Genomic DNA, 14,345 nt, shown 5'->3' with positions numbered 1-14,345 from the left:
CCAGCGTCAGACCTCATGTCCAGCCCTGAATTCAGCCTCCTACACCTATTGCTCATCCGCCGTCATACTTGACGCTCCTGTCCATGGCTGTTCCTGCAGCCAGGCGCCGTGCCTTCCCCGACCGACGCGCTACTTGCATTCCTACGCGTCCTAGCGGCTGGGTCCATACCGATGCCTGCAGGGCCTCTCCATTCGTACACGCTTCTCTCCCACACTGCCGTACCGACGCGCCTACTCGAGCTCTTGAGTCTTTGACGGCATGGGCAAGCATCGCAATACTGGTGGAGAGTTGCTATAACTCAGGCGACATGAAAGAAGCCTGATCCGAACGTGACGGGAGCCAGCATACGGCGTAGAAGCATCTAGGTCATGTATACTCCGGACCAAAGCCCGGGTACCGCCAGGTCCCGACGGTTGCTTCCCACCATCGCATGCCGCAGAACCGGATAAGGTGTTCAAACCCTCACCTCATGGTCGGGGCCATTATAGAGACCAATCTCGGCTCGGCTGAGCTATCATTCGACTTCCTCGAGTCCATCTCGTACCGCCGGTGATCTCTTGGCGGGTTGCTCCATAGGTTCACGATCGCGGCGTCAATGGCCCGTCTCGTCAGTTTGGCCCGCCATAGACCAGATCTTACTCCTGCAAATGGCGTCTAGAAGCGGCGTTCTGGTCCTAGCCAATGGATGCTTGCTTTCTGGGCTCTCGATGACCAATTCATCGCGGCTCGAGCCACTCGGGATACTGCTACCGACTAAGTCAGTCGTTGTCTGGCCATTAGTGCGTCTCAGATCAGACATGAACCTTACCTGTGCCGCATGTGTCATAGACTACCACCAAACAGCTCCTGTCCATGTGCTCTATGCCAATATCGAGACAAGCCTACCCTGATGTGAGCGCATATCCTTTGTTGAGGCCTGTATAGTGTCAGGATTCCGATCGAATTGCCTCTCCACCAGGACATCAAAGCCGCGCACGCTGTGATACGCCCCTCTTTCGGCCACGCCGCCTTGACTGTTACTTTGCGGTATCCGCTCTGAAGCCCGAGGCTTCGGTGCGGGGTCATATTGTCAGTTTGCCTTATCTGACCGGCTTCCGGATTTGACAGTAGCCGCCGGGCGCGGCAGTGGGGTTCGATTCGATAGAGAGCGCTCTGTTCCGTGCGGTTCATACAAGCAGTAAGTCTGTTGATTGGGAGTTGAGCCGTCAAAGTGCGCATGACTTCTATCGTGGCAAGTTCATCCCGTGTGCCTGGGCCGCCATGTCAACCGGTGAGTGCTTGTTCGTAATTCCCGCCAGTTTGCGTTGCTGTCGGGCGAACACACGAGACGACAAGGGTCGTCGTCCGGTGAAGAAAGTTCCACGATCATGCAGGTTGCAGGAACCATCTGCTTCGATCAGCAGGTTGTTGCCGCCAACTAGGTAAGGGGTACTTATCCATTGCACATTAGCGGCAATTTCTTTAAAAGGCTCACCAATGAAGAGCATCAGGCATACTTGAAAGTGAGGAAAGAAGGCGAACAGGCAGAAAAAGGTCCTCCGGTCGTCTTGGGGCCGCACGCCTAGTCTGTCAGCCGGTTCCTTTCTACTTAAGGCACACTCGCCCTTCATACATCGGGAGCCGCTCTGTTCTACTTACTCGAGACGTGTTTTGAACCAACTTCTAGATGTCGCTTCAAATAGCCGCCGAACGGACACAAAGAGTCGGAGACGCTTGCCGGTCGATCAATACAATACGCGCCCACTGAGGAACGTTGGTCCACAATGTCCGTACGCCGGCTTTATAACCCCTCTTTCTCGCAGAGCCGCACCTCTGGGATATTTGTCCCAAGATACATGCACATCTTATCGCGGCAATGGTTTGACCATACGAAACAAAAGCATGCATAGTTGACGACGCAACATTATTCAGTCCTGCTCATACTTGATCTGCGAAGCGATGTTCCACTCACTCACAAGCAGGACACAACGATTCTGGTGGCAATCATAGTGCATGTGGCCGCAACACCTTCGCGAATACAACACATGCTTCACGTTGCAGTCGTGGGATCAACATAAACCAGGCTTTGGCCACGCCTCTCGGCTAGACTGTTCGACAGATGGCTCTTCCACTGTTTCGCAACAAGTGCCGTGCAACGGACGGCACACGCAAGGCGCTTCGCTAGGAGGGATCCACCCTTGATCTCTCTCGGGTTGGCGCTGTGCCACTCCATCTTGTTGGCTCGCCGGTTCAGACCGGCTGTTATGCTGCAGGCGATGGGACACGTTGGGCGCGATCCACGGCCGGTTGGCACCGATGCTTTTTGCTGAGATGCAGCCGAAGGCCAACCGTTACCGAAACACTACTGCTATCATGATGCTGTCATGGCAATTTACCATTCTCACAGAGCACAGTCTTCGGAGGACAGGAAACACGACACAAGACATGCAGATGTTGCTTGTCTATACCGTCCCCCCGGCAAACCCGACGCAGCTATACAACGACACACATCAGCGACCAGGGAATGAAAATGTCCACAGCGGGGTAGGGGAAACTGGGCTGATTACCTGTAGCCCACGTATACGTCTGCTGCAGCCGATGCAGGATTTTGCGCCATGCCCCTTTCAGGGCATCTCTAGCTTATCAGAGGGCTGCTCCGAAATCTTGGCCGTCAATCAGAAATCCCGTCCCGCACTGCTGCCATGTAGGAGCTTGTCGCCTGACCTCTTGACTGGGATGGTTTCCGTTGCAACTCGTCAAACGCAGAGCCGCATGGCGATGAGAAAGATAAAGACGTGTCGAGTGAGGGGGCAGTGGTGGTCTGGAGCCGGGTGAGAGCACCACATTACAGTCACAAGAACTACGCCGCTCATCGGGACTTACTGCACGAAGACGCACGAGTAGCAAGCAATGTCGGGCACCTATTCCAACCCAGTGGTCAGTCGCGTCAGGTCCATGGATGTGTACCCTACTAAAGTGATTCTTCCAGCCTTCATACCTTTTCCAGATCGACGAGATTTACGAGTACCTAGGGAATACTCCTGCCCAGTATGATGTTCATGGTATCTGGCAGCCTACGACAGGCCCTTATGCGAGTCACGACTTTACGCCCGGTGTAGGTGCTTCCGGAAAGACTTGGCTCTGCGATGGGGTGCAGATACGCGAAGTTCCCCAGCTTCCTCGTAATGCTCAACGGTACAAAACCTTTTCGGTATATTACGAAAGCGGTGCTGGATTTTGGGTTCTGGAAGGAGATGCGCGAAATCCGCCTGTTCACGACGTTTTCCACAGACTGCAGTTCAACTATCACCAGCACCCTCCCGAATCGTCCTATCTGACCAATGCTGGCCAGTACAACATGCTTCGTGTACAACTGCAAAACGGGGCGGCAGACCTGCTCTTACCTGACATATACCATACCAACGCTACTGCGTCACACGTTCAATATGGCGGAGTCGTGGGTGAGCTGCCGATATTTCTGGCTCTGATGGCCTTCACGACCTCTCGAGAGTATCTTCCGTCGGTTTTGCCCCATATGTTCACAGCAGGGCGCTGGAACCCATGGCACGGATATCGATTCACCAGTGAGTTCTCGCTCCAGGAACACACAGCCAGACTAACTCCTCTAGGGATTCCCCAGCGCGGTGTTGTTGTCAAAGTTTACAATTGCCCTGTTGACTACCCACCAGAGAGACCACGAGGCTCGACAGCTACAGATCTCTACAACTACGAGATAGGTCGTACGGTCAAATACTTCGACTAGAGAGTTTCCATGATTGGTAGGCCACAGACGTCGCCTAAGCTCGGATCACCACCAGCAAGCTTTCTGTCAGCCTTACAGGCACTTGGGCGAGTTTCATTGGCATCGCCCCGCTTGGGCTATGCATGACATACACGGTTCTACTCCCATGGCCAGTTGGACTCTTATTATCGGTTTTTGTTGGGTATCGGCATTCCCCTGGCCCTACATTCTCTCGTGTTTCTTTCCCAGACTGCCAATCACCATTACGTTGCTCACGATCCAGATTGTTATATACGTTTATGAAATACAACATTATCTATCTACGACCACACTTTCTAGCCTGAAACTATGCACATCTTGCCCCACCACCCCGTCTCGCTCACAGGCCATGAAGCGACTTAAACCTCGAGTATGATGCAAGCTCACAATATTGCAATCAAGAGCCCAAACACTTGCACTGGGCTGTTGAGGAAATATAGCCAGGTGAGTGAGAAGACATGACGAGATATGATAGCTCACGAGGTGAGCATTGTGAAGCTTTTAGTCGTATTCAAAGGTCAAGATAGTTAATAATTACGAGATCCGGGGTGCTTCTACAAGGGTATCATGAATGGCGAAATCAGGCATCTCCCCTGCTCAGTTTCCCATGCCCCAGACAACAACGTTGCCATCGCCACCACCACTACACCACTCACGCCTCGTCTTGCAGAAGGCCACGGCGGACACGACATCCTTCTTCGCCTTGGTGGCTGGTGCAGCCGCTATACCTCTGACCTCCCTCATGTCGGAATGCTTGAATTTGTGCAGACATGTCCCTTCCAGTATGTCCCAGGCAAAGACCATACCGTCATCACTGCCACTGATAACGACGCTGTCGTTCAAACCAAGAGTGCTTCTAACCCTCAGGTCCTTGTTCACAAAAGAATCGTCCTTGTAGGTTTTGAGCAATTCGCCGTTGGTGCGATCCATGAGCCTGACGGTCGAATCCAAGGAGCCAACCAGAAGCTCTGTGCCCTTGTTGCTAACGGCCAAACTCGTACAGCTCGGTCCCACGACATCAACCTGACACGTACCCATCCTGATGTCATAACTCCTAACACGACCGTCGACGCTCGCTGCTATAATATCCGCGTCGTGTACGGCGACATCAGAGATGCTGTCTTTGGCGTCTGACAGGGTCATGATGGGCTTGTATGCGTTGGATTTAGTATCCCAAATCCTGACGGTGCCATCGAACGAGCCCGTCGCTATGATACTGTCGCTCTCGCCTCCAAACACGCCGCGATTTACACGTCCAGCATGACCAGTCCACCGGCGTATCGTCTGCGCCGTTTGCACGTCCCACAGGAAAACTGTCTTATCTCTGCCTGTGCTGACAAACTTGTCATTGGCCGAGTTCACATGGATGCTGAGGACTTCATAGCCGTGCGCTGTGTATTTGTTCACGAGGCCAGGGGGTCGTTGCGAGGACGATGTTGGGGCGGTAGAGGTAGGCGGCGCTTTCGAAGGGTTGTAAAGACGGATTGTGCGGTCGGACGAGCCGGTTAGGATGTAGGTTTGGGGACCTGAGGAGTAGGCGACTGCGTGAACGATGCCGCCGTGGCCAGTCAATTTGGCGATAGGCGTTGTTGGGAATGACATTACGCTCTCGTGGGCAATCGCAGGCTGAGAAGTGCAGTACCAATCTGTCTGCTATCGTTCGCGAACGCGACGGGGCTCTTCTTTGAGGAAGCGGAGGTTGTATTCTGATGCCGCAGCTATCGAAATATGGGTGTTCAGGACATTGTGGACAAGAAATTAGGGGCGATGTCGGTAGCGGAACAATTGCGCTCTGTTCCAGCGGTTCCTCCCTCTCGTGAATGGTTATGCGATGCGCAACTATGCGAAAATGTCAAGGACATGCGGAGAGGGAGGAAAGTCGCACACGCGCCGTGCATCTGGTACCTGCCAAGGCCGAGGTGGGGCGATGACGCTCGATTAGCTCCCGCGACTTTTTGGTCCCTCAGCAATTAGCTGCCTATACACGTCTAAACATCAACAATAGCGCGCTCGCACTACAACCACGTATCGACATCCTCTTGTGCTCGTCCCATAGTAATTCCAAAATACCGCATTCCACGAGACCCCGCCATGTCACTCCAGCACCTCGACAGCGCCCCCAAGGCAGACGACTTCACCCCGCTATCAGAACACCAATCCCAGACCCCGACTTCCTTCTTTGGCGCAAAACCCGTCCTACATGCTCATTATGAGGGAATGACTCTGGTGACAGCTGCCGATCAGCTTAAACAAGATGCCGCATTCAGCAAATTCAGCTCCAAGCGCGAGGGCGAAGAGGATCTGGTCGAGGGCGTTGACATTTGGGTGTCTTCAGAGTAGGTCCGGCTGCTGCTTAGCCATGAATCATGCTGATATATGACTGCAGAAATGTCGTTCTGTTCCAGAGCACGCCCTCGCCCGTCGGCGTATCCATCCCGTTCCCATCCCTCGCGCTCCACGCAACGATGAAGTACAAGTCCACCATCGAGGCGCTATACGTAAATATCTCGCTCAACGATGCCGAATCCGTAAACGAAGACGATGACATCCATATGCTCGAAATCACCGTGCTGCCACCATCATACACTTCGAAACCCACCGAGACATGTATCACGGAGCTGTTCAATGCGCTGAACACTTGCGCTGATCTGCACCCCGATCCAGATGGCAGCGACGACGATGGCGACGACATACTGGATGATTCAGCGCCCGGCGCATCGGGTTGGATAACAGCGGAGAACATGGATGAATACATGGACGAAAACGGCAACTTCAGCGGCATGGTCATCGGTGAGGAGCTGGGTCCCGGAGCTGGAACAGTGAGGGCAAGGGAAGACGTCGATGGAGACGCTAACGGAACAAACGGCGCGAATGGACACGAAGAAAAGTACTACCGTACTGGATAAATGTGTATGCATGTCAAGAAGTAAGGGAAATCGAAAGAGTCGAAAAGTATTATAAGAAGGATACCCAAGATAACACCAGCAATTGGCTGCACTTTGGTGGCTGTGAGTGTCCACTCGTCTCGCCCTGTTCAGCGCAATCACCCTCACACCTTCAGCAGACCACCTTTGCCACGCAGGGCAGTAACAGCGGATGTTCACCTCGCCATTCCCATCTCCAACCTCTTCTCGCCCCGCTCAACATCTCTCGTATAAACTGGCAATGGTTCCCGAACCACGCCAACTTCCAGACCTTTCTGTTCGTCGTTGATCATTCGTCTCGCTCTATTTTGCCATTCCGATCCCCCTACTTCGCGTTTGCCCATGACTTTACCGGCCTTCACATTACGTCGTAAGCGGCGCTGGTACAGGAGGTAGGTAAGAACAATGACACCGAGAAGACTGATGATGAGCCCGACGATGATAGCTGTGCGGATCGATTCCTTGCTAGGTGCTTGAGTAGGCCGAGGGCGCGTGGTCGGCATATTAAAAGATTTGAAAGGATAACACCCAGTGTGCAAGGTGCTGATGGGCTTTTGCTTATGGCGAGGAGGTTTCGAGTGATATACAGGCCACTTGTACACAGGGACCTCCGGTGACGCGAACAAAGATTCTGCTCGAAACACGAAGTATGTGAACATGCAGTCAATATTTTCTTGTCTTCTGGTTCAGCAAGATCCAGCAGTCAGTTACCTTCTTGTACTTACAATGGTAGTGACTCACAGTGCAATGTGATCGCTCGTCACGAAACAAGTTCACGATAGACCATGTATAGCAGTTGTGGGCAGTAGCAGAAGCAAGCTTTGGTACTCTGCTCTTCACATAATTTACTAGATCTACGACGTAAGGCTGACCCTGACGCTGCACAACGCATACACCGATCTGGCATTCGACCATCTTCTCAGCCTGACCGTTTGGCCTTACTTCCACCAATCAAAAGCCAACGTATTTGCCCAAAAGCCCCAAAAGGCGTTTGTCCAGATGCAGGTTCGACGTACCCGCCGGATGTGTCGAGTTTCTCCTCTTCTCTGCGTTTGTAAGAGCGTCGCTCATCGCCGTAGTTGGTCATAGTGCTGAGCCTCAGGCCTTGGCTTGGAAAAGAAGGGACCTGGAACGTTTGTCGGTAGGACTTGATACGCTGGCTGCTGAGTGCAGGAAGAGAACTAACATATCGTCGGCTGGAAAGTGGTCTCCAACGCCAAGACGCCACTAATGTTTCTATCTTGTTGGAGACTGTGGCAAGGCCGGGTACCGAACTCGCGAAGGAGGGCTTGCAACAGGTGCAGGCTGCATTACATCGGCGTACATTGGTGGCCATCCTGACAACGAACTGCTATTCGCGTGGGGTGCAATCTCTGTATGCGCACGTCTATCCTCTCTCACAGCTTCGTGATATGCTGGAGGTACATCTTCCAAGGGTGCTCCTTCATTGTCCTGACCTCCACTGCTCCGCCCTCCCTGGTCTTGTCTTGCTCCAACTAGGTTTCCACCATCTCCACTTCTACTGTTGTGGCTGTCTCTCCCTTGGGCACTTCTGGCTTCGCCGTACAGCGCTTCCGCAAAACGCCGTTCAGTTGCGGCCCCTTCTTCCGCAGCCTGCTGGCTACGCAACTCGCTTAGGAGCATTGGTCTCTTTCTTTCTCGGGCTTGAGAGTATTGGGGACTATAGCAGCATCTCAGTACTGATAGGACGACGATCACTGCAATGACTATGCCGATAATGATTCCAATACGTTTGCCAATCGGCCACCCATACCATCCGTCCGTTCGACAGCGGTTGAATTTGGATTGAATACAAGCACGAATTTGATGTCGAGCGTGAGGTGTGTAGGCTGCGCCCGAGAAAGATGCATGCAACCAGTCTTGGGTCGTTGTAGGGGCAGGAGTGACGGTAGGTTTGGAAGGCGAAACGCCGGTCATGATTGCTGCTAAGGTGGCTCGAAAATGAAGATGGGCGCCATTACATCCAGTAATTCTAACAGGACGAAAGCCATGTTATGTATACCTCAGGGTATCGAGTCGCATATTTGCAGCTTATACTGGTTAGGGACACCAAGCATCGTATTCCTATCGATCAAAACGCCACAGCGTATGCAAAGCTTGGGGTTTCCATCTCGTGCTTCCTAACCGAGCTGGTGCAGTTGCAGGATTGGCGGGAACATCATGTCATGAACCTGCAAGCGCACTCTGATCAGCCGCGTGACCTTGAGGCTGGGCTGTCGTTGCCCGAACACCCGGATGTCAGCCCTGTGAGGCTGATTTTGGCCGCATATCCGCTTGCTGACTTGGATGAGTGGTGTCGCGCTTCCACCGATAATCTTGCCAAGCCGGAGGAGATCTGAAGTGGAATCTTATCGCAGACCTGCTATCGGAAAGACCTGTACCAAAAATGGTGTCGCATATTTGTTCTGTATCAGAGCTTTTGCTCGATCGGGGATATTCAGATATTCAGACATTCTCGTTTACTAGCAGTGCCAGTGAACGTGAATCCAGAGATAGAGGAAGCGCCGATAGATGCTCGCGTCTATGTGTATACCAATTTGCAGTGTCGACGTTCGTCGGTGAGATTGGAAGCCTGATTTCAGAGATGGCCTAGAGGTACGAACGTCTAGGAAAGCAGCAGGCATCGGCGGTGCAGGAATACGTTTCGGTCGACTGCGTAAGATATCGTGTCCCTGGCCATCATGTAAGGTAGAATTGTATACTTGGCCATGCTTAAGCGTTGCAAGAGGGACCGAGGAAAGGAAAGACATGTCGAAGCTCAACGCATCGCAGCCAGGCTGGGTACATCATGAAGGGCGACAACGATCGCAGATAGAAAAAAAAAGACGGCATACAACGCCACAGAAGGGCGCTCATTGCTAGACGCGATAGGCTATGGGTGCAAGCTTTTCAAGGACAGTCAAGTCCTGCGGCGCGTTCGTTCCAGGTAACCGCCAACCTTACGCGTCAGCGTCACCATGCGCCATCCGGAGACATCCGCGCCACACTGTGGCTAGCCAATCAGCCACACAGGGACAAGGATCATGACGTTGAAGCATGAGCGCTCAGTAAGGTTCACGCATGGGCGTGATGGCCTTTAGGGTGTTTATAAGACCTGAGAGTCCCCGCGAATAGCTAGTCGCGTACCTTTACCAGCTCGAGAAGTCACACAGTCCGGCGTGCGACATCAAACGCAGACAAACAGTCATCACCTGTGCAGACATCAACTATCGCAGCGCATAACCAAGTACATCACTACAGCGCGAAACAGAAGCCAGTCACAAACATGATCAAAACGCTACTCTTGATCCTCATCACGATCTTCAGTAAGCCTTTCCCCTTCCTTCTTCCAAGTAAATCCCAGCTAATCCATCCACAGTCCCACCTCTCGGTGTCTTTCTCGTAGCGGGCTGCGGCGCCGACTTCTTCATCAACCTTCTCCTCACAATCCTGGGCTGTAAGTGTCTTCTGTCAAATGCTCATGAGACATGCACTGACTTCTCCTGCACTCAGACTTTCCCGGTCATATCCACGCCTTTTACGTCGAATACGTGTACATCAAGCGACGCGACGAGATACGCGCGGGCATTTACAACGCGCGTCCTGCACCGGGTGTGTACAGTCAGAAAGTACAGAATGGAGGACACAAGAGCGTGCCTGTCGCGCCTGCGCCTGCGGGCGTAGAGGCAGGACATGGGGTTGTGCCGGCACAGCAGGGTTACGTTCAGCAGCAGCCACAGGGATACGGAACGGTGCATTAGGTTGAGAGTAGAGCAGTCGAGGACCAGGTCCCACAATAGAGCAGAGAGGTCGCCAGTCTGATAGGATGTGTTAGTCGCATTCAGAGGGAGAGCGTGTCTAATGGGCTTACACTTGGCTTTTGTGATCATCATTCTTATCGCGTTGTTTGTAGCACAACTCACTTATCTTGCTTCACGCTCAGGCTGCAAGTGATCATGTCCTTGACATTGCTCGTAGTATTGTACATATATGTACAGTGTGAGACGCTCTCGTGGGTCTACCTCTTCTTGCCCCTGCCCTTCTTCTTGCCACCCATCATGGCCGCTGCAGCCCCGGCACCCTTCTTCTTCTGTCCCTCGGACGTACCCAGGGCAGCCTTCTGCCTGAGGTACATCCTGACGACATTCTCCACGCTTCCCCTGTCGTGCTTGACAGTCCTCATGTACGTCAACCTGGCGCGTCTTGCCCTCTTGGCCGCCCGCTGCACAACCTCTATGCCCTCTACCAATGGGCTGTAGACCTTGTACCACATCTCCACACCGACACGGGTAAGCTGGCCGCGCAGGAGGATAGCAGTGTCGGTACCGCGACGGCGGATGTTGATGCATACGCCAGCGAAGGGATCGCCGGTGCGTTGGCGCACAAGTAGGATGTCGCCGACTCGCGCGCATTCTGGGTTGTCCTTTGCGAAAAGGCGGGTTCGTGCCCCGGTGGGGTCGAGGAGGCTGATCTGCGAGGCGTTTACGGCTGAGATTGGGTTGGGACAGGTTTTCTTGATGTTGAGCGTTGTGGGCCTGAAGACGGGTACGCCGAATTGATGGCCTGTGGGATAGAGTCAGCGCTTTCTTCGTCAGGAGATGACCGCCATGTGCCATTGCACCATTGTTCAGCATGCAGCAATATGGCCTGGCATCAAGGGGTGGCCGTACTCAATTGGTGGTCTACGCTCTTCTGCTTCATCACCGGCTGCCACTTGGAGTCGATGGGCTTCTTCTGTTTCCGGCGCTTCATTCTCACGAGTTCTCCGCCTGTGAACTGGCCGTCTTCTCCGTACAAGTGCGGATACAAGGCTCTGTGCAACCGCTGGCTGAGATCCGGCTCCTGTGTTGACAGCCGCTGCTCACGCCTGGCGGGCAGTATGGGCGTCGTGGGCGCTGCATCGACAGCGACAGTCTCGGTGCTTGCGAATCGTCTACATCGCACGGCTCGGAAGGCGACTCGCTGGGCTGTAGCCCGCGTGCAGGGTATGACGGCTGACATTGGCGGGCGGAGTTGCAGTCGTCGCCGCATAGAGTCCAGCTTCAGGAAATTCGAGGTCGCTTATGTCAGCAATCGTCCGTCCCGCATAGCCCAATTGCCTGGCCCCCCTTCACAACCATATGCTTCACTGATGGCCTCGTGCAACTCATCCTGGCAATTGTTCGTATTTGTGTATCATTTTCATCTTGGCTACAGTTCAAACACCGTCGCAATGCACCGATCGTAATCGGTGTGAACCTAGCCCGTACACCCACATCGCTTCCATGAAACAGTCAAGTGGACATCTCCCTAGTGGAGTGATTAAGAAAGGACTAACTTTTGAAAATGCAGATCACCACCGCCCCTGGTATACCGCAGTGTATGCACACGCTGAAAAAGGCAGCCCAAACACCATGCTTGCGCGATGTCGAGCGAGGAAACCACGAGTGGTCAAGATAACGACATGGACCCGCAGAAAGAGCCCGGGATTGCCGCCCTAGGCATCCCATCACCATGCATTTTACCGCTTTTCTACCCCGATACTCCAAAGGAAAGGTAAGGCCAGACGCCGTTGAGATGCTACCGTCCGACGCCGAGGGAACCAAGGGGACATGTCGAACCGAAGGAATTAGAGTCGCGCCTGGTTGAGCTGCTCGCTTAGACCCAAGACAACGTTGGAATGCTGAAAAATCTCGCCCTGGAAGATGAAGCCAGCCGTCAGCAATTGATCTGTTCAAAGTCGATCTCGATCTCTCTCCTAGGCGTCTCTACCTCTTCCATCCAAGTGAGACCGTTGGCAGCCTCTTCCACAGGGAACACCTCCTGGGCATATTCCTCCATGGATCGGTTTCCCTCCCACAGTTCAAGGGATACCTTGGGAACGTCTGGCTCAAGGTCGGGTCCAAAGTACGGTGCGCCCTTCTCGCCCAGTGTGTACTCCAGCGCGGAAAGGTGCTCCCGATAGCCTGTGGGTGTGGGCACGTTGATCATTATGGGGCCCCGCTTGTAGCGGACTGGTCTCCGGAGGCCCGTACTGAATGCTTTACAGACTTCTCTCGGGGTCATTGACGCAAATGCAAGCGGAATCCTGAGTCAGTCAGTACATAGTCCAAAATCTTACGTGCCCTACAGGTATCTTGTGATGCAGCCACGTCATGACAGCATGCGAGAAAATGGCGGAAAATTTTACAGTCGACCACCAGTGATGCTAAGCCACCAGATCGAACCACTGTGGAGACTGTCCGCATGATGTGGACCGGGATATGCAGATGCAGAACACGCTTACCGCTTGCCATTCCACTTTCGTGGACCTTCCTTAAATAGTTGGTAAATAGCTGGTCCTATATCATGTTCCGAGTCCAACCAGGGCAGAGGCTGATCTGGGTGGAATGGTGCTTGCCAGACGAAACTTCCATCGTACTGGTGCTCCATGCGGAATAGCGGGAAGTCGAGACCGGTAAAGTTGTTGTGGTAGATGCCGCAGTAAACAAAGGTTGCTGGCAGGCCGATTTGGCGAATGTACTGTTCGACGGTGAACTTGGGTGCCCATAGTGGTAGTGATCTCCAGTTGTTGCCAAAGACAGAGTGGTCGGGCATGCTAGAGTAGATGTAGTGTTGGATTCCGGCCTTCTTTGCGGCATCGGCAAGCGATCGACCAATCGAAACCTCGTCTCCCCAGTGCGTGGTATTTATGAATGCGCATTGCGCGCTCTTGAACAGATCGTCGAGAAATTTCTTGTCTTCCAGCGCGCCAATATAGACAGTAACATTGTCCAATTCCGACAGCTCCCGCGCAACTATTCCGTTCAAGTCTCGCATCTGCGCTCGTACTTGCCATCCTAGTGCGGCGGCCACGCGAATGAAGCTCGCCGATTGGCGGCCATTGCTGTTGATGGTAACGACGGTCCTTTGCATTCGTGTATCCTTGAGCGAGAATCTTGGGCGAAAAGAAGTGCTTTAGAGAAATTTTTTCGCGGTCCTGTGGAAGTTGCGACTTTCGGAAGGGTGGTTGTGGGTATATAAAACACAAACAGGGCCAAGGCGCGAGGATACCGGGCAGTCGTCACCTGGGGCTCCGGGAAGTAGGCAGTAGCTCAATGGCGGGTGAGGGTGAGATAAGGACTTGGTGTAAGGGTAGTGGTAACCTTGGGAGGGATTCGGTTCGGCGGCGTCAGCGATGCCGGTTCGGCGGGCAGATAATAACGTGCTTGCGACGCACAAAGGTGGTCAAGCCTCTGATAGTGCGATCGATGGCAGGCACGTGAGTCGCTTTATGCAGGGTTGCGCGAAGCTAGTCGTCGTGTTCTGAGGTTGAGGTTGCGGTCCGATTCCTTTACCTTTGACGTAGACACACGCAATGTTTAAAGAGCAGAGCTACGGTCAAAGACGCCGACCGGAGAAACAGGAGAAGCTCGAAACGAGCTGTTTTTTGTATGACATTACAGCCAAGTTTGGGCTCGTCATTTGCATTGCTGGGAAAAGCCTTACCTAATAGTCCACCCGCAAGGGCGAATAGGCTCCGCTTGACATCGCGAACACCTGACCGCGGCCACTACTTACCACAGTTGGCCAGCGCAATATGCCCGTAGTGGTCCACTCTATCACTCGAGACTGTTCGAGTTGCTCTACTGGGCCATGGCGGAACAATCTCGCAGAATCGCCTTTCGTTTTTCGACACGCC

At 53.4% G+C, this 14,345-nt stretch overlaps 5 protein-coding genes across 5 annotated transcripts; 2 read left to right on the top strand and 3 right to left on the bottom strand.

Moving 5' to 3' along the window:
* Nucleotides 1–4,358: 4,358 nt before the first annotated feature.
* J4E87_000210 (uncharacterized protein) lies at nucleotides 4,359–5,363 on the bottom strand (the record flags this gene model as incomplete). The annotated part of the gene is made up of 1 exon (XM_049371869.1): nucleotides 4,359–5,363. One exon carries the CDS (start codon nucleotides 5,361–5,363, stop codon nucleotides 4,359–4,361), a length of 1,005 nt encoding a protein of 334 aa, XP_049238003.1.
* A 489-nt stretch (nucleotides 5,364–5,852) lies between these two features.
* Nucleotides 5,853–6,667, top strand: J4E87_000209 (uncharacterized protein; the record flags this gene model as incomplete). Its single annotated transcript, XM_049371868.1, has 2 exons — nucleotides 5,853–6,097; nucleotides 6,148–6,667. 2 exons carry the CDS (start codon nucleotides 5,853–5,855, stop codon nucleotides 6,665–6,667), a joined length of 765 nt encoding a protein of 254 aa, XP_049238002.1.
* A 3,304-nt stretch (nucleotides 6,668–9,971) lies between these two features.
* J4E87_000208 (uncharacterized protein) lies at nucleotides 9,972–10,446 on the top strand (the record flags this gene model as incomplete). Its single annotated transcript, XM_049371867.1, has 3 exons — nucleotides 9,972–10,011; nucleotides 10,065–10,142; nucleotides 10,199–10,446. 3 exons carry the CDS (start codon nucleotides 9,972–9,974, stop codon nucleotides 10,444–10,446), a joined length of 366 nt encoding a protein of 121 aa, XP_049238001.1.
* A 257-nt stretch (nucleotides 10,447–10,703) lies between these two features.
* Nucleotides 10,704–11,686, bottom strand: J4E87_000207 (uncharacterized protein; the record flags this gene model as incomplete). The annotated part of the gene is made up of 2 exons (XM_049371866.1): nucleotides 10,704–11,248; nucleotides 11,356–11,686. 2 exons carry the CDS (start codon nucleotides 11,684–11,686, stop codon nucleotides 10,704–10,706), a joined length of 876 nt encoding a protein of 291 aa, XP_049238000.1.
* Nucleotides 11,687–12,382: 696 nt separating this feature from the next.
* J4E87_000206 (uncharacterized protein) lies at nucleotides 12,383–13,579 on the bottom strand (the record flags this gene model as incomplete). The annotated part of the gene is made up of 2 exons (XM_049371865.1): nucleotides 12,383–12,752; nucleotides 12,951–13,579. The coding sequence occupies 2 exons, from the start codon at nucleotides 13,577–13,579 to the stop codon at nucleotides 12,383–12,385; spliced, it is 999 nt and encodes a 332-aa protein (XP_049237999.1).
* Between the last annotated feature and the right edge of the window lie 766 nt (nucleotides 13,580–14,345).

Source organism: Alternaria ethzedia (assembly GCF_023757985.1).
Source record: "Alternaria ethzedia strain BMP 0044 chromosome Unknown scaffold_1, whole genome shotgun sequence".
Taxonomy (NCBI): domain Eukaryota; kingdom Fungi; phylum Ascomycota; class Dothideomycetes; order Pleosporales; family Pleosporaceae; genus Alternaria; species Alternaria ethzedia.
The sequence above is the reverse complement of the archived record's forward strand: the minus strand, read 5'-3'. Positions and strand labels throughout refer to the sequence as shown.